This window comes from Coprinopsis cinerea (assembly GCF_000182895.1).
Source record: "Coprinopsis cinerea okayama7#130 chromosome 9 map unlocalized cont3.9, whole genome shotgun sequence".
Taxonomy (NCBI): domain Eukaryota; kingdom Fungi; phylum Basidiomycota; class Agaricomycetes; order Agaricales; family Psathyrellaceae; genus Coprinopsis; species Coprinopsis cinerea.
The window spans coordinates 2,215,189-2,232,727 of NW_003307536.1; the positions used below are offsets into that span (position 1 = coordinate 2,215,189).

General features: G+C 51.8%; 6 protein-coding genes across 6 annotated transcripts; 4 read left to right on the forward strand and 2 right to left on the reverse strand.

The window, feature by feature from the left end:
- Positions 1–1,726: 1,726 nt before the first annotated feature.
- Positions 1,727–4,368, forward strand: CC1G_08519 (hypothetical protein; the record flags this gene model as incomplete). Its single annotated transcript, XM_001832639.2, has 7 exons — positions 1,727–1,781; positions 1,847–2,020; positions 2,081–2,105; positions 2,161–2,703; positions 2,756–3,105; positions 3,164–3,547; positions 3,617–4,368. 7 exons carry the CDS (start codon positions 1,727–1,729, stop codon positions 4,366–4,368), a joined length of 2,283 nt encoding a protein of 760 aa, XP_001832691.2.
- A 375-nt stretch (positions 4,369–4,743) lies between these two features.
- Positions 4,744–6,643, forward strand: CC1G_08520 (protein kinase subdomain-containing protein PKL/ccin4; the record flags this gene model as incomplete). Its single annotated transcript, XM_001832640.2, has 5 exons — positions 4,744–5,448; positions 5,504–5,660; positions 5,711–6,053; positions 6,116–6,397; positions 6,463–6,643. 5 exons carry the CDS (start codon positions 4,744–4,746, stop codon positions 6,641–6,643), a joined length of 1,668 nt encoding a protein of 555 aa, XP_001832692.2.
- A 487-nt stretch (positions 6,644–7,130) lies between these two features.
- CC1G_08521 (asparaginyl-tRNA synthetase) lies at positions 7,131–9,076 on the reverse strand (the record flags this gene model as incomplete). The annotated part of the gene is made up of 4 exons (XM_001832641.1): positions 7,131–8,273; positions 8,350–8,487; positions 8,558–8,690; positions 8,745–9,076. 4 exons carry the CDS (start codon positions 9,074–9,076, stop codon positions 7,131–7,133), a joined length of 1,746 nt encoding a protein of 581 aa, XP_001832693.1.
- Positions 9,077–9,287: 211 nt separating this feature from the next.
- Positions 9,288–10,023, reverse strand: CC1G_08522 (small nuclear riboprotein Sm-D; the record flags this gene model as incomplete). Its single annotated transcript, XM_001832642.2, has 4 exons — positions 9,288–9,559; positions 9,744–9,820; positions 9,938–9,985; positions 10,010–10,023. The coding sequence occupies 4 exons, from the start codon at positions 10,021–10,023 to the stop codon at positions 9,288–9,290; spliced, it is 411 nt and encodes a 136-aa protein (XP_001832694.2).
- A 718-nt stretch (positions 10,024–10,741) lies between these two features.
- Positions 10,742–15,064, forward strand: CC1G_08523 (microtubule motor; the record flags this gene model as incomplete). The annotated part of the gene is made up of 14 exons (XM_001832643.2): positions 10,742–10,944; positions 11,011–11,101; positions 11,171–11,380; positions 11,447–11,550; positions 11,635–11,747; positions 11,805–11,857; positions 11,923–12,021; positions 12,090–12,223; positions 12,278–12,686; positions 12,759–13,111; positions 13,263–13,367; positions 13,435–13,512; positions 14,296–14,849; positions 14,913–15,064. The coding sequence occupies 13 exons, from the start codon at positions 10,742–10,744 to the stop codon at positions 14,714–14,716; spliced, it is 2,373 nt and encodes a 790-aa protein (XP_001832695.1). The 3' UTR covers positions 14,717–14,849; positions 14,913–15,064.
- Positions 15,065–15,507: 443 nt separating this feature from the next.
- On the forward strand, positions 15,508–17,061 carry CC1G_08524 (translation initiation factor eIF2 alpha subunit; the record flags this gene model as incomplete). The annotated part of the gene is made up of 5 exons (XM_001832644.2): positions 15,508–15,761; positions 15,881–16,013; positions 16,073–16,475; positions 16,531–16,888; positions 16,957–17,061. Exons 1-5 carry the CDS (start codon positions 15,669–15,671, stop codon positions 17,059–17,061), a joined length of 1,092 nt encoding a protein of 363 aa, XP_001832696.1. The 5' UTR covers positions 15,508–15,668.
- Positions 17,062–17,539: the final 478 nt, after the last annotated feature.

A 17,539-nucleotide genomic window follows, 5' to 3' on the forward strand; every position in this document is an offset into this window, starting at 1 on the left:
GACCTGGCTTGGGGATTGGGTGGTTGGGTGTTGTCTTATTGGGAATTCGGGAATTTGTGTCTATGCCTCGCTTCGTCGCGTTTGTCTTTGGACTGTGGATTCTATCAATCAACGGGGTATTCATATTCATGGGGCTGCTGTTTCTTTTTTGTTCTTCCATGCGCCTACTCGCCATATGAATACCCTCGACAACCAAACCTCCTTATCAACACGACCCCGCCCTTCCAACTCGACACGAAACAAACGCACCACCGACTACCCCCCAACGCTGCAAATTCCGCCTCGAACCGACTTACAGCCCAAGCCCAAAAACTCCGCGCGGAAAAACAGGCAGCAGCCCAATCCTCTGGAAAACGCAGCGCAATTGACTTCACCTCCTCCTCATCTACTGCCGCCGCCTCATCCTCTTCACGACACCCGCTCCCTTCCCACCCCTCCAACTTCACCTCCCATTCAACAACTTCTTCCTCACGACACGCATCCCGACGCGACCGTGATCGTCCATCCTCAAGTAGTAACCCGTACCTCTCGCATTCGAGTAGTAGTAGCAATCCCTATTTGGCCCATTCTGCGGGGAAGAAAGGGAGGTATCAGCCGTATGGAAGTGGGGGTGGGGAGAGGGAGAGGGGGAAGACGCGGTGGGGGTAGTGCTTAAGTAGGTCATGCGGTGGTGGTTCGATGTGTGGTGAGAGGGTGTTTACTTGTGATATAGTGATAGACAGTTGTCGACACATTGGTATATTCTTTAGGGCGATGCTTATACATGGAGCACATAAGTTCGTTCTCTAGGGCCGTTCGAAAGCTGCACCGGCGAGGTTCGAACCTAGCTCGATTCGAACGTGGTGATGACATCAATTCAGCCATCAATCCATCACTACGGCGAGGATTTCGTTTCTGTCGATCCCCTTGCTTTCCTTACGCTCAAATTACAATGCTACTTATCCGTTACGCGAACATTGTTGTTCTTCAGCCCGCCATGTCATGACTTACGTTCTTCAATCTTGTGGCTTCATCGATACTACAATACTCCCTTCCAACGGTCGCTACTGGCGCAAAACATTAGCGACATACAACCTGTCAGAGTGAAGGAAACCTAGGCGTGTCTTGTGCTCTTTTAAGGGGCCCGTCGTTGCGTTGGGACGGTTACAGATCTATATAAAAACGTGTGCATGTCTATATAACCTCGCAGCCAGGAGGGGGCTCTTGATACCCTTGCCCATCTTGACATACCAGGGGCTCCTGGGCCTCGGAGAGGGAGGCTAACCCTTCTACTCTTATCCTCGTCGAAGTCGTAGCTCAAGGTAGGTCTTCACCATCCATCCTCTCTTTACTCAACGCTGACCCAGCCTTCTTGAACGTACTGCCATAGACCACTCGGTTCTCGGTACAGAGGCAGACCGACGTCCAGGAGGGGCCATGGGAGCAGATGGCCAACTTACCACAGGATTCAGGCGCACCACTGCTGTTACTACCCGAAGTGTCACCCGAAGTGTCACCCGAAGCATCCGAAGTACAAGTCCATTCTCCCTCCAGGTTCCTGCCGGGTGTCCCCCAAACCCAGCACTCAGCCTTCGAGAAAGCAGCACCGTCGAGAATTCCATCCAGCTTTCTCTCGGGCAGGCAGAAAACCCAATATTCAGGATTGGCGAAGGTAACACAGTCGAGGATAGCATTTTCGCTGGAGGAGATGTAAATCAAATCCACCACCACCATCACTACAACAACCATGTCCCAACCCCTCGGGTTACCCCTAAAGTTCCTAAACCCAAAGACCACCGTGAGTGTGACCAGCAAGCTCAGCTCTAGTTTGAATGTCTCGCTGACTTGGGGAACGGACTGTCACAAGAGGAATTGGTGTCCAAGATCAGCACTTGGTTTGACCTCAAGTCGAACTCCCGGGCTATTCACGGTGACGTTCGGAAGCTGAGGATAGCCTCGACTGGGGACTGGTTCATCGATAGCAAAGAGTACAAGGAATGGAAAGCTACAAAAGGCGGTGTTCTCTGTGGGATAGGAATCCGTATGTTGCCTTTTCTCGTTGTTCTCCCAGGCCAACGAACTGACCGCCCATCTTCTACAGCTGCGGCAGGGAAGACTGTCCTTATGTGAGTACAGAATCATGGCTCCAGCTTACATCGTCCTTAACCTACTCGTATGTAGGACCCGCGTCATAGACGACCTCCTCCCCCTCGAAAACGACAAGACCTGCGTTCTTTTCGTGTACAACCGCTACACCGAACCCCTCTCCCTATGCGACATCCTCAAAGGCTTCATCCTCCAAGTCCTCGAGCGCCACCCCGCCCTCGCCAAACACGTCGAGCCACTCTACAAACGCCACAAACAGGAGAAAACGCAGCCGTCGCCCGAGGAGCTCACCCAACTCCTTGTTCAATTCGGGAGGTTCTTCGAGCGCATGTTTTACGCCGTGGATGGTGTGGATGAAGTCGACAAGGAAACCCGCTATGATCTGATCCAGGTCCTCAATGAGTTGCAGGGGAATATCGTCCTGGCGTCTCGTCAATTGGAGGAACTGAATTATGATCTAAAGGGTGCGGTTTATCTGAGACTGGTTGCGCAAGAGAAAGATATTCGACTCCTCATCGAGGAAAGACTCAAACGGTATAAGGGGCTGGCACGTCTCTTATATCGACACAGCTACTACGAAATTGCACTCAACGAGATAATCTCCAAAGCAGAGGGAATGTGAGTATCGAATGCTCGTCCATAACGAGAAAGTTTTTGTAACATCCCACAGGTTCCTCCACGCCGCTCTACAAGTGGACGCTCTACAGAGCTGCCTTACCATCCCAAGCGTGAAACAGACGCTCGAGCAGCTTCCAAGAGGGATGGAAAGGATATACAGAACTACCCTTGTCCGCATCGAACACCAAGCGCCCGAGCTTGTCAAAGCAGCCAAGCACATTCTCGTTTGGCTTATCTGTGCACAAGGACCGCTCAGGATCAAGGACTTACAAGCGGCGTTGGCTGTCAATCCCAAGACGTTTAGCGTCGAGAGGGACTCGTATCCCGATACAGAATCCATCGTATCGATATGTTGCGGCCTGGTCGAGCACCATGCCCAAACTGGTGTAGTCCGCCTCGTTCGTGAGTCGCCATTGAACGACTTCTCTCCGTATCATTCCAACCTAATGACATCCCTTAGACTTCACAGCCAAAGAAGCTCTGACTCCTATCCTCCTCCATGATTGCCCACAGCCGCATGAATACATCAGCAAAGTCCTCATGCGCCGACTGCTTGATGAGGGGCTGCCCAATTCCTGGACTATCACCTGCGAGGACGAGTTCTCCTATGCCCTGACACGCCGCCCGCTCCTCGAGTACGCCTACAACTATTGGGTAGACCACATCAAGGCATGCGAATACCGCTCTGATATCTCTCGGTACACCCTCGATTTCCTTCTCCAGTGCACTTCCTTTCCCGTCGTCGACGTGGTGGTGATAGGATCCGACATACAGCCACTCGACCCACTCCAAGTAGCCGCTCGTTACAATTTCTCAGACGAGCTCTCTGTTCTTATTACTGATAGTGAGTTATATGCTCGACAACCACCTATCTATATCCATGGACATCCAGATCTCATATTGCAATCTACAGAGCGCGTCGTCGGGCACTACTACGGCGCACAACTTCGATCGGGCTACACAGCGCTAATGATTGCCGCCCGCTACGGATACCTAACCTGCGTCGACCACCTCCTCAAGGTCAAAGTTGAATTAACCAGACCGATCCCCGCATCCATCCAATCCAACCCCGATGAGCTAAACAATTTCAACCAATGGATCCAAGCCATGCCCGCCAACGTCCCAGATCCCCTCGGGCGGACAGCACTCATCTGGGCCTCGCGGAACCACCACGGCAGGATCGTCGAACGGCTCCTCCAGCTCCCGGGCATCGAGGTCGACGCCTCGGACTATGGCGGGCGGACCGCGCTCACCTGGGCAGTAGAGGGCGGCCAAGGGGCGATTGCCTGGCGCCTTCTCGAGGCCGGAGCCAACTTCAACGCTGTAGGCAAAGACGGTCGGGCACCCCTTGTCTGTGCATCGGAAAACGGGCGCGAGGATATCGTCGTTTTGCTCCTTGGAATCTCGGATCTCGATGTGAATGCGACGGATGGTGGGCGGACGGCGTTGATTTGGGCCCTGAGGCGGGGTCATCGCGAGATTGCTAGGTGCCTTGTTCGACATCCTGGGGTTGATCTGAAGGTGCGGGATGTGGATGGTTCGACGGCGCTTGGGATAGCTGTGCATATGGGTTTTGAGGATGTTGTGCGGGAGATGGTGGAACGTGGGGTGGATAACGATGCGACGTATGTAGGGGAGGAACCTCGTATTCGTATCTATCGGTGAAGGGACAGGACATGTGTGGGAGTCGTACCATTGTGATTATCTCCCAGGGACTCGGAGGATACTAAGGAGACTACGTATAAACCCCTGTCATTTGGCTATTTATGACTACAATTCCATTTAACTACGCCAGTCCCGAGTTCAGACCCCATTCATAGTTGAAGCAGAGGTAGGCGGGAAGGAAGAAGAAGAAGTCCAGTAGTCAACGGTACATGAAGGATATATGATTCCTGGTTTCTAGGAGAGCCCGACAGAAGAGTCTGTCAATAGGCGACATTCTGTACGGCACTCAGGGGTGGTGATGTTTGGCAATAGCGTGTAGTTAAAACACCAACAGAGAAGACGAGGCGAGTCCTATATACTCATTGTCAAACCGCGATGCCCAAGCCATCGACAATCTTAGAGGATGAGGCCCTACCCTCGTCTCCACCGCCATTGCCACATGCATTGTCTCCAATCCACAACTTTACCCCCAAAACCATTTCTTCCCTTAAAACATCGCCCACTGTCAGGGTTGGCGACATCTTGCACTGGGCACACCAAGTCATCTTCTCCAATTTACCGGCAATTTCTTCTGAACAGGACACCCCTACCGTCCCTTCTAGTGGAACACAGCCTCAAAACTTTACCCGTCGAAAATTTGTGTCCCCTGATCTTCACTTGACGCAAGAGATTCTTGATGCCACCATTACAGTCACCGCCAGCTCGTCGCTGTCTGACTGTCTTGGAGCCCTTCGTAGAAGTCAAGCCACATCCTACAACGAGGACCGTGTTACCGTAAAAGTGGTCGCACCTCTAGTATCCGTCCTTCTGGCGATATTCATGGCACTCGTTGACGAGGACAAGTATGATTGGGTCGCCGATGCCACTCATAAATGCACGAGTCTCGAGCCTCAGGTCGAATTCGACGTTGTCTTTACACGCCTGGGCTTCTCTCTCATGCCTGGGCTGTCATCACAGCTGAAGAACATGGTGACCGCCGTGGAGATGAAGACGCCGCGGTCCTGCAATGACCCCAACAACAAGTCGGTGGCCGACAATGGACCTTTGACGGACAAAAAAGCGCAGGAAATTCGTGATCAGGTGAGTCCGTCTCTGGGTGAACAGGGATAGTCAACTAAAGGCCACTCGCTGGCAGCTCGGGAAACAAGGAAAGCTTCTCAAATCGCTCCATCCTGACAAGTCCTTCATCATCCACGGCTTTTCCGTTGCTCCCGCGCACTTGGTTCCTCTCGCTTCCAACGGCACTCAATACCTTGCGATTGGGTCCGATGTCATGAATATCACCGACCACTGTGAGTGACAGGCCGTTCTCCTTCCTCGATCAAGCTGACATCGACACGAGTCCCTGTTGCTGTGGAGAAAGAGATGAATTGGCTCGACTACATCGACAAGCTGGCTGCTTTCACGCTGGCGATCGTCCATCGCCATGACGAAGACATTGCGGGCGTTGTGAACAGTCGCTTCCCGGACCAAAAGCGACAGATCGACGCGCTTTACGAGGTTGCGGGTGAGGCACTAGAGCTTACCCCTCTCGAGATCTTGTTAAACCTTCTGTCGACTGGCCTTTATTGGCTTCAGGTCATGCTCTCGCTCCCACTGCTCCTGCTGGCTCAGAGACTGCGCCTGTTTCGCCCGATCAGGTCCCTTGAGCAGAAGGATTGTACACCCGTTTCTCTCGACACAAGGTACGCGCTTCCGTTTCTTGCCCTGTTTCCAATGTGGCTCATACAGTTCCTTCTTTCGCTAGCTGGCTCTCATTTGGCTTGAAACTGCCTCCTGCTTTGAGTGTTCACGAGTCTAATGAGAACATGGTCTATGTATATTCTCGCTGGGGCATCGGGCTGGTCATAAAAATCTTCGGAAATCCAACGACATATGCCAATGAACTCCTCTGCTACCAGCGCTTGGAGAAGCTGCAAGGAGCGGGAATCCCCGTGCTGTACGCCACTGGCAGTGTGGGTACACGGCCCTGCCTCGTGCTGTCGTACGAAGGGCAAAGACTCCGCCAAGATCCTACCGAGGAAGACAGGTACGTGAATCCCCTGGCCTTCTTTTGGCGCCCACAGATGCTAATCGATGATCGATGTCCACTAGAGCCACTCTTGAACCGGTTATCTATTACATGCACCAACTGAAAATCCACCATCACGACCTTCACCCACGGAATGTCGTTCGAAATGGGGATGGAAAGCTTACTCTTATCGATTTTGGCTTTTCGGGACCATGCACGAGAGGTGACTGCCACGACGAGTGGCGATTGAATGATTGGTATTGAGTCTCCTTTGTTATGATTAGATAGAAGACTGGTGCAAATGGAATCTGGTGCCCATCCTTTTGGGAGATGTAAAGTTTGGAAACCATTGGTCTGAGGCCTTGTTGAGGTTTGCGAGAACGGTTTGCTTTTTTTTGTTGTTCGCCCGAGGGTATGTAGACTTTATGGCAATGGGGAAATGCTTTGGGCACTATGTAAGACGTCCTTTATCCGAATCATCCTCCCACTTCAAAAGACCTCTCCAGTTGTTTCTCCACTACCTCCTCGGTCGATCCCGTCTACGACGATGTCTGGTCGGATTCATTCAACCGCTGTCGTATGCATACAACTGTGACGCGTGTGTGTGAGCTAGTAGGCGACCCACTGAGGCATGGAGGGTCTCAATGATTGACCGTCCAAGGAGATATCAAACAGTCCGGAATTGAACAGCGATCGGGTTATTAGTCTGCTATTTAGGGTAAAAGAGTCTCTATATGCGCAACGGTAATCTCTAAAGCAAAAGCCTCCCAGCCCACCTCGGGAATGGGATGCACTCTCTGATATTCTCGACGCCTCCGACCCAGCTGACGAGGCGCTCGAAGCCCATGCCGAAGCCAGCGTGGGGTGCACCCCCGTATTTTCGGATATCTTCGTACCACTTGTACGCTCCTCCATCTGCTAGCCCTGCCTCGCGCATCTTGCGGGATAGGATTTCCGGGCGTTCCTCGCGGACGCTCCCGCCTACGAGTTCGCCTACGCCTGGGACGAGGAGGTCGAAGCATGCTACTGTCCCCCTCCCCTCGTCCCCCTCACCCTCCCGGAGCTCATTCTCCCTCATATAAAAGGGTTTAACGCCCACCGGGTAATCAGTAACGAATACCGGCCTCCCCCCACCCACCAACTCATCCACCAACCACCTCTCATGCTCGCTTTGCAGCGGTCGTCCCCATTTTGGCTCGAACTCCCATTTGGCCTTGGTGCTCCTGGGCGCGGTCTCGAGATGGGTTATTGCCTCGGTGTAGGACATCCTTGGCCACCACTCGTTCGTTCCGAATGCGCTTTGGAGGTTTGATAACTTCTTGTCGTGCAAGGCTGCGTTCTGACCTGACGAGGAGGCGGAGGATTTCCAGAGGGTTTGGATATCGGGGTTTAGGTTCGCGGGGTTGACGAGTGGACCGACTGTACCCCTCAGCATTGCCTCCACGACGTCGCATACTTCGTGCACCCCTCCTCCGTTCTGATGTTGCTGTTGGATAAAAGCCCACTCGGCCTCCAGCATCCAAAACTCGGCCAAATGCCTCCCCGTCAAACTTGGCTCAGCACGGAAACAAGGCGAAAGCGTGTATACCCTCGACAACCCCGTCGCAATCGCCTCAAGGTGCAGCTGGTGCGAGACGGTTAGGTGGGCTGGACGACCGAAGAATTCTTCTAGTTGTTGGTTTTGGTTGGAGTTTGGGTGAGAGGGGGACGGGGACGGGCATGTGGATGGAGATGTGGATGGAGATGTGGATGGGGTGGATGAGGTGGGTGTGGAAGGGGAAGGGGAGGCGGCTGGATGCCCTGAAGGCAGAGGTGCGATTCTGAAGGATTCTCCGGCTCCTTCTGCGTCGTTGGCGGTGAGGATGGGTGTGTTTACCGCGTAGAATCCTTGGTTCTGTAATCAATGGTGGTTAGTACATGTCCTTGAAGCCTAGGAGGGTAGAAAAGGAGAGTTGGATGATAGAGCTCACCTCAAACCATTCACCCAACCTGCGACTCAACCCGCTTCGTAACCTGAGCATGGCAGCATTCTGACTCGTCCTCGCTCGTAAATGGACGTTGTCGCGCAGGTATTCGTTTGAGAGGAGTTTCTTTTGTATGGGGTAGGTCTGGTAGCGTAATTAGATAGTTAGTGGTGTTCGAAATCTGCAAGTGCAAAACGAAGTTTTAGACGCTCACCTCGGGATCACACTCGCCCAAAACCTCCACCGCCCCCTCCTTCCCGCGTTCCACCAAAAGCTCGTGACTCTGTCCCTTCCCCGGACTCTCGACCAACCGCCCTCTCAACCTCACAGCTGCTCCATTCGTCAAACTACCAATCCAATTCAGACTCAATCTCATGCTAATCCTAGTGGTATACACTCACCTCCTCAAAACATCCCCGTCCTCTTCTCCCTCTCCTCTAACCAATACAGCTTGCAGACCCTTGTCAGAACTTCCATCCGTCAGAACCGCAAATGCCACATTCTTTTGTTTCCGGATACTCTTTATCCACCCTGATACTTCTATTTCACCGTTCAGGTGGTTTGAAGGGTTGGTTACGAGTTGAGTGAGTGTTGGTGGGAGGCGGAATGCGTTAGGACTGGGTTTGTGTTGTTGGGCGTAGGTTCGGGTTAAAGAGGAGAGTGTGGGAGGAACTTTTTTGAGAGGTTGGGATGTGCGGTGGGGGTGAGCGCGGAGGAGGTACCGGGAGAACATGGTACGCGGAGGGAGAGGGAGAGACGCGAAGATGACGCGCTGGCGGAGATTGATCAAAGAAATTTCTCGGCGGCGTCTATGGACCCTTGCGCGTTGTTCGTCCTCGAGAGAGTTACAGAAAAAGAAACAGAGAATGTAGTTATTTCGATGATATCTAACATGAACAAGAGAAACGTATACATCGATAATACCAGCTCCAGACTTTCGACGTCTAAATGCCCCTTCCACGGCCCCGACCCCTGCCCCGACCCCGTCCACGATCTCCACCACGTCCCCTACCACGTCCTCTGACATCGTCCTTCTTCCTATGCTTCGGTTTGGGCGCGTCATCCACCAACAGCGTGTCCAAAGGAAGAGCATCGGGGAGGATAAAGTACCTGATGTTGTTGCCTCGGATGGAGAGCGTGTCGAGAGATGTGGGCTCGCGGTTCCTCATCGTCATCTTGACGGTTTTGAGGAAGGTGTTCATTTGCATGTCGACGCCTGTATAATGAGGGTGGTGAGTAAGTAAGCAAGATGTGCTGGGAACGAAAAATGGAGAATCGAAATGTGTCTGGTTGCACTGTGTCAGGTAAGCCGTGGATAAGGGCTGCGAGGTGGAAGCAAGACTGGATAGGATAGGCGACCCGAATTCGAAATCGAGATAGTATCAGGGTAGGAAACTTACCGGTGATGGTCCCGTGCACGACAGCCCCGTTCTTCAACTCGATCGTCACCGTCTCATTGTTCAATTTCATCAAGAACCTACAATGGAGAAACACAAATCGTCAGTACATTCCTTCAACACTTTATCGAAACCACAGCCATCCAGAAACGCCCGAATCGTCCAAAAGATTCTGAATCGACCAACCAACTACCCACGCATTCATGACGCCGTCTCTCATCGCCATTCCATTCCTCCACGCGCCCCTAGAACAATGCACAAAAACTCACCTAACGAGCTTCATCTTGTCCTATTATCTCAAAAAAGTCTCAACAAAGAGAGCAGACACTTCAAATAGCAGATCTCCGAAAAGATCAATGGTATCCCAAGCGATATAGGTTTGTGTGTTTCAACTTTTTAGCCGAAGCGAAGCGAGTCGAAACGACTGGTACGATTCCGAGGGTTTCGAAAAATTGAGGTTGATGCGAGCTGCGAAAGGAGCTTTGGGATGGTGTTTAGTGGAGAAGCAACACACGAAGCGCTGCTTGGGGTTCGGCGTTGGAAACAGTCGCGCAGGTTGTTTCGAACGCGCGTGCTGGTGGATTGGAGCGGAGATTGAATGTTTTGCGAGGGAGAGGACGGGGCTTACGGCTCCGACTCAAAGAGTGACCCCGCCTGGCCTGGAGGTGGGGGTCGATCGTCGTCTTCGGTGAGTAGGCACATTAATTCACAACGAGGTGATCCTCAGTCCTCAGACACTCGATAACTCGCAAAGAAACTTGCGGTAATTTAAACATAAGCCTGGCCCTGGCTGTTTTGATGGCAGTCACGCGGACACCCGATCACGTGCCTGACGCGCCGGAATCAACAACGGACATGGTCGTGTTCGCAACGGAGCCAGTGGCCCAATCCCAATTCCCTCCTCGTCGTTCCCTTCCCGCCCGCCACCTCCACCTCCTCGTACCCTTCCCCAACTCGAAGACGCATTCAACCCTTAGCGGGACAACTTGGTGTCCATTCCAATGGCTGCCACACACAAAGTCAAAATCGCAGCCCGGTTGAGGCCCCGTCTCGAAGGCGAAATCGTCGACGACCAGCTTAAAGTGATACACCCTGGCGACGACTCGAATGGGTCGTCTTCGAATTCTAGTTCTTCGTCGTTTTCAGCCACCAGTTATATCGCTGTTACGAATCCCAGGGATACCTCTCAGATCTTCAAGTTCCCGTACGTTGGGTTGGGTGGTTGTGTGATGGGATAATGTGGTGGCTAATGAATGGGTTTAATTGTCAGGTTCTCGAGCTGTTATGATGAAAATTCGACACAGGAAGAGATATTTAGGAACGACGTTGAGCCTCTCATCGATGTTGTTTACAGCGGCGTCGTACGTTCCTTCCCCCTAACTCATCCAAGTCGCACTCACTGAGTCGTTCAACTTGAATTATGCATTTAGACGGTGACGATCTTCGCGTATGGTGTAACCTCGTCCGGCAAAACCCACACAATGCAAGGCACAAAGTCTCAACCAGGCGTCATTCCCCGCGTCGTCAGAGCCATGTTTGAGCGTAAAGACACGTTCCCGCAGTATCGCACTTCGCTTTCGGTGTCGTATATGGAGATTTATAAGGATGAAGTCTATGACTTGCTGGTTACCCGCGAGAACGTGAGTTTCTTTTCTCCGCTTATACTTCTGGGACGGACGTAGCTAAAACCCAACCCCGGTCACTAGGCCCCTAAACTCCCAGTCAGAGAGAACGACGCAGGAATGGTCTTCGTCGCCAACCTCTCCAGCGTGCCAATCGAATCCGCAGAAGAATTCGAACAGATTTACAAGTGCGTCTTCTTCCACCCCTTCCTTTATTCAGGGCACCCGAACTCACACTTCCCTCGCTCCATCTTCCCTACTCCAATCTACAGCCAAGCAACGCGCAACCGCTCAGTCGGCTCGACAAACCTCAACAGAGCATCCTCCCGCTCACACGCAGTGCTAACTGTGGAAGCCACCATGATCCACGACGACTCCAACACCAGTGCGCGTCATGTCTTCTTTCGTTGTATCTTGGACTAACAAACCGTCCGTTGCGTAGCTCTGACTGGTAAAATTAACCTCGTCGATCTTGCCGGGTCGGAGAACAACAAGGTTAGCCTTAGTCCCTGTATTCCTGAGAGCAAGAACCCTTCTAACGAGAATCGTGGTGGATACAGCAAACTGGAAACGACGCAACGCGTATGGCGGAATCGGCCGCTATCAACAAGTCGCTAAGCGTACTCGGCCAAGTCGTGCATGCTTTGAATCAAGGAGCTGTAAGTATTATTGGACGCATTGTTGTCTTGTTTTCAGTTCTGACAATCGTAAATGGTGACGTGTTTAGCCCCGAATTCCCTACCGCAATTCACGCCTCACTCGAATCCTACAAGATGCACTTGGAGGCAATTCTGTCGCATTGCTTATTTGCAACCTTGCCCCTGGTGTCAAGTTTAGGCAGGATACGCTTAATACTCTCAAGTGCGTCTTCTGTTCACTTGTCGCGGTACACTGAGCTGATAGCCCTATTCATAGTTTCGCAGTGCGGACAAAGAACATCGAGAACAAACCAGTCGTCAACGAACGCGACAACCGACCCGCTCCCAAACCGCACTTCTCTGCACCAACCACGACACAGACCTCGTCCAAAGCCGCTTCTTCCAGCCTCCTCCAGGCCATCGCCGGGCCGAGTACCGGTGGTGTCGTCCAGGCTTCCAACCCGACTGCTGGGGCGATGCGAGGCCGGATGTCGTTGGCACCTAATCATGGATCGTCGAGGGTGCCCAGAGCGAGTTTGGGTGGAGTAGGGAACCATTATCAGAGTTTTGCGTTACCTGCGAATGGAGGTGCTGGTGGGAGGAGGTTGACTTCTATCCATGAGAGGCAGGCGCCGCCTGCGCAGGCACCGGCACCTGGTTTGACTGCTGAGGAGATTGAAGCCAAGGTGTGTGTTTTTTGTTTCTTATACCCGTCGAGTTTAGGTAATGCTAACGGAAATCGGCTTCGCCATTTTTAGATTTCCAAAGCTGTCTCGGCGGCTGTTGAAGCAGAAGTTGCGCGTCGACTTGCTGAGAAGGAGAAGGAATGGCAGGAGGAGCAGAAGAGGCTTGAAACTGTCATCCAGGAGAAATCTGAAGAGGCGGCTGCGGCTGCTGCTGCCGCCGCTGCTGAGATGAATCGCATGAACGAGATGAATAGGCGACAGTCGGAGGAGCACCGTCGGTATTCGCGGTCGAGGTCTAGGACGCCGGAGAGGAAGGATGGGAGGGATGTTACGCTTCCTAGTGGTGTCCTCACGCCTTTACTCAAGAAGCATCGGGATTTGGATCAGGAGTTGAAGGAGAGGTTGTTGGAGTTGGAGAGAAAGTTGTATGTATCGCGGTATCCTTCTTGACTCTTGCCTGTGTCATTCCTGCCCTCATCCTCGTCTTCACCCTCGGATCACATTCACGTGCCTGTACCCGAACTCCATTACGCTCTCACGGTCAACTTCGCATTGCTGACTACATTTGTTGTATAGCGAGAAGGGCAACAAGGAGACTCAGCTCGCTGATGTCCTCTCCCCCGTCTCCAAGAAGAAGACGGGCCGTGCTTACGTCGCACTGGCTAGAGCTCATTCCGAGAAGTACGTTGTCTCCTGCTCTTCACCTTTCCCATGGATAAGCTGACACATCTTTGTTCTTTTTCGACAGGGGCGACCTCGAAGTAGCACTCGATCTATATCGCAAAGCCGAAACCTACGTCCCAGACAATATCAAACTCAAAGAAAGGTGGATACTCTTCCTTGTCCAAGTCTTTCTACTTAAAATATCCCATACACATCCTTCTTCTCGTTCTTCTCGTTCGCGCTCCAATTCCACTCGTTCTAATCATTCTTCTTCTAATTTTCATCATCCGTATTCTAATCCTCGTTCTCAACCTTATTCTCATTCCCATAATCACCCTCATTCGCATCCGCGTACCCGACCACGCTCCCGTTCCAATTCCCAAAACCACCCTCATGGTCGTCCGCGATCGCATTCGCATTCTCATCATACCCCTGGTTCACCGCTTCACCTTAATGCGCGTGGGCCGCAATCTCCTTTGCAATCCCAATCCGTTCGTTCCTTCAAAAAACCTTGAACTCTCTTTTTCCTTTCGTTTTTAATTTTCCGTCTTTTTGGGTTTTCTTTGCGTCTTTTTTGATTCCTTTGGAACGTTTATAACTGACGTTTACCTTTTTCCTTCTTTTTCATGCGTGGGCTTTACCTCGTTGTCGCCGCTCGCGATGCTTTTGCTCCCGTTGTCGGTGTACATGTCGATGCTGTTGTCGTTGTCGTTTTATCATGGGTTGGGCGCTTTCTTCGTGTGTTGATGGTCTTGGTTTGGATGGATGGATGGATGGATTCACTATTCCTTTCGTTCGTTCGTTCCGGCCGTGTCGATTTCGCGACGGATGTTTGACCTCGACTTGAAACGCAACGCGTCCCACTTCGACATGGAATGCGACTCCGGACATCGTCGATGCCACCCCCGACCTCATCCATACGACCGACGAACGCCTCGCATCACAGGATCATCGAAATTGAATGGGCAGTCAAGAATGGCAAGCCATATATCCCGTCTCCCAAGCCTCCGCGCAAGCAGAAATCCAAAAAGTCCTCTTCGTCAAGATTGCGCAAAGAACACCGAGTGGAAAGTGAGAACGAGAACACTGCGCCCGTTGAAGATGGCGGTTTGACCGCTGATTCTGTAACGTCAAGCCGGGAATCCAGTTCCTCGGGATTCGATGGTAGTGCGACGATGAAGGCGCCGCTGCTCCTTGCGACCCTCCCCCCAGCCGAGTTTGGTACGGAGCTGACGAATACGAAGAGGCCGTATATGGAGGATGTGAAGACGCCTGTTAAGAGGCAGAGGAGGGGTGATGTTGGGTATGAGATTGAGACGATTGAAGAGGAGAGGGAGGTGGAGGTTTCGTTGGAGGTTGAGGCGTGAGGATGGTGGGGAGGAGAGGGGGGGGGCGCCGGTCATGGGGGGAGGTAGATTGAAGTGTGAAGGAGAAGTGGTTGATATAGATACCCCCCACCCCCCTGTTGATGAAGCTCGTTTGGTGAATTACGTGTTGTATGTATGTTCTCTCCTTTGTTGTTTCTTCCACCGGCTTGGAGACTGACCTGTCTGCAAAATACAGTTGTCCCGTGTTAGGGCTCTTCTATGTTATTTGAATCGCTGTCTTGATATTTTATCCTGTTCCAGAAGTCCTATTCTACCGCTCGTTATTCTGCAAGGTTTTCTTTTTTTGATGTAATGTTCTTGGTGGTATATGATTTCATCTTGTTCGATTTTTTGTCATCGAGGCTTGCTCTGTCCGGAATGTGTTAGTTTTGTTTCTTGGATGGGTATGTGAAGTTTTGGTCAGACGTCTCTGTTTCCACTTACGACGCGTAAGTAATGCACTTGTACCCTGTTCAAGACGTCTACGGTGGGACCTTTGGGTCGGACCATGGTGCTAGGGAGTGTGTTGTCCCTCCCCTTGTCATAGCCTTTGGAACGCGGCGTGAGGGCTTTTACTTTATGGTGGCATATATAATGCTGTTTGGACACTGTTACTCTCGCTCAGCTATGCGTAGATTGTGAGTGAAGGAGTGTGAGTACGATGGGGGCAAAGGGATAGGGGCTGAATTGACGCATATGGAGTGCCGATCAAAATCGGAATTAGGTTAGGGTTCCGCTTTTCGAGTCAGGCCCTTAGATAACGAATCTTGTGTTTCTCTCGAACAATAACGCCCAGTTCGTTCGACGACACGGTTATCGTGGATTTTTCGACACATCGACGACGACGGGATCATTAGTTTGAAGTATCTCGACGAACGCCGATTGACGACGACGACAACTTTAAAAGAAACGAGGAAAGGCATTTGACTGAAGAAGAGAGGAGACAACCAAGATGCGGTATTATGAGCAGAAGTATCCCGAGGTGGACGAGTTGGTGATGGTCCAGGTTCGACAGATTGCGGAGATGGGTGCCTATGTCAAGTTGGTGCGTGTATCAGTACTGATTCGTTGGCAGGAAGGTTGTGCTGATTGAGTCTTTTTTGTCGGTTGGTTTTTGTGATTGGGTTGGCTTGAATCGCATCGTACGCGTATTGGGACGGGTAGTTGGAGTATGACAATACGGAGGGCATGATTTTGCTCTCTGAGCTCTCGCGTAGGCGTATCCGATCCGTCCAGAAACTCATCCGAGTGGGAAGGAACGAGGTTGTGGTTGTTCTGAGGGTTGATAAAGAAAAGGGTACGTCTTGTGTATTTTGTGTACGTTGGGGATTTGGAGCTAACCGCGCTACTCTCTAGGCTACATCGATCTGTCCAAACGTCGTGTCTCGCCGGAGGATATCGTCAAATGCGAAGAGAGGTACATGAAGTCCCGAGCGGTAGCCTCGATCCTCCGACATGTCGCTTCCAAAACCCCATCGTTTGCACCAGATGGAACGATCATTCCCGCTTCGACCGAGCAGCAGGAGAGGGATCGCGAAGCTAAAAGGGCGGCTAGGAAAGCGCGTCAGGCTGCCAAGGCCGATTTGCCTATTGATGAAGAGACGGCTGTGAAGGCTGCTGCTGCTGAGATGACGGAGATTCAGATCCCGGGTACGAGCCAGAATGAGGAGGAGAAGTTGGAGCATCTTTATGAGACTATTGCCTGGCCTCTTGGGAAGATTTATGGTCACCCGTATGATGCTTTCAAGTTGGCTTTGACGTGCGTTATTGCTTGTGTTTGATGATTGACGAAGAGGATGCTGATGATGTTGTAGGGAACCCGATGTTGTGTTTTCGTCCCTCCCCAACCCCGTCCCCGAGGAAACCCTCTCTCTCCTCCGCGCCACCATCGCCAAACGACTCACGCCCCAACCGATCAAGTTGCGAGCCGATATCGAGCTGACGTGCTACACCCCTGCTGGCATTGGCGCCATCAAGAAGGCACTCAGGGCGGGTGAAAAGCAGTCCACGGAGGCTGTCCCGATTAAAGCCAAGCTGGTCGCGCCACCGCTTTACGTCCTTAGCACGAACGCGACGGATAAGTATGCTGCTGTGGATAGGCTTGAGAAGAGTATCGAGGCTATTCAGAATTCGATTGAGAAGGAGGGTGGCAGTTTGGTTTTGAAGATGAAGGTGCGTTTGTTTTGTCGTTCCCTACGCTTTTGTGGGATGGACGCTGATTGGTGGTGGTTGTTGTGTAGCCGAAAGCTGTTTCCGAGACGGAAGAACAGGATCTCGCCAATCTCATGCTCAAGGCTGGACAAGAAAACGCTGAAGTTTCCGGAGATGAGGATGATGAGGACTAGAATACATACATACCTTTTGTTTCCGAGAATTGATGTACACCTTTTTTCTCTCATTTTCAAAATTGCAATTAGTACGAATTACAGATGCGTTTTGATGATTGAATGAGTTGTTTATTTCGTTTTGCCTTCACGAAAATGGTACAGACTAGGCGGAGAACGACTATCTTCTCCAAAAGCATCGAGGCTGGTTTACGAGACTAGCGGTGATCATCATTCCCACCGCTGAGATTGTCTGAGATCCTACATGAAAGCCTCGTCTCGTAGGCTTGATGACGGTGGGCCAACAAGAAAATCAAAAATCTTAACTGGCCGTTGAACCGGCCGGTAGGATGTCCGAGAAGGGCATAATGGATACAACTTTCGCATTCCGCAACCACAGCCACCGATCCCAGGCCCCTATTTCGCAGACGGAGCACCTGGACAACACAAAATCGGTCAATGAACCAGTGTATATAAGAGAGTGGAATCTAGTACAACC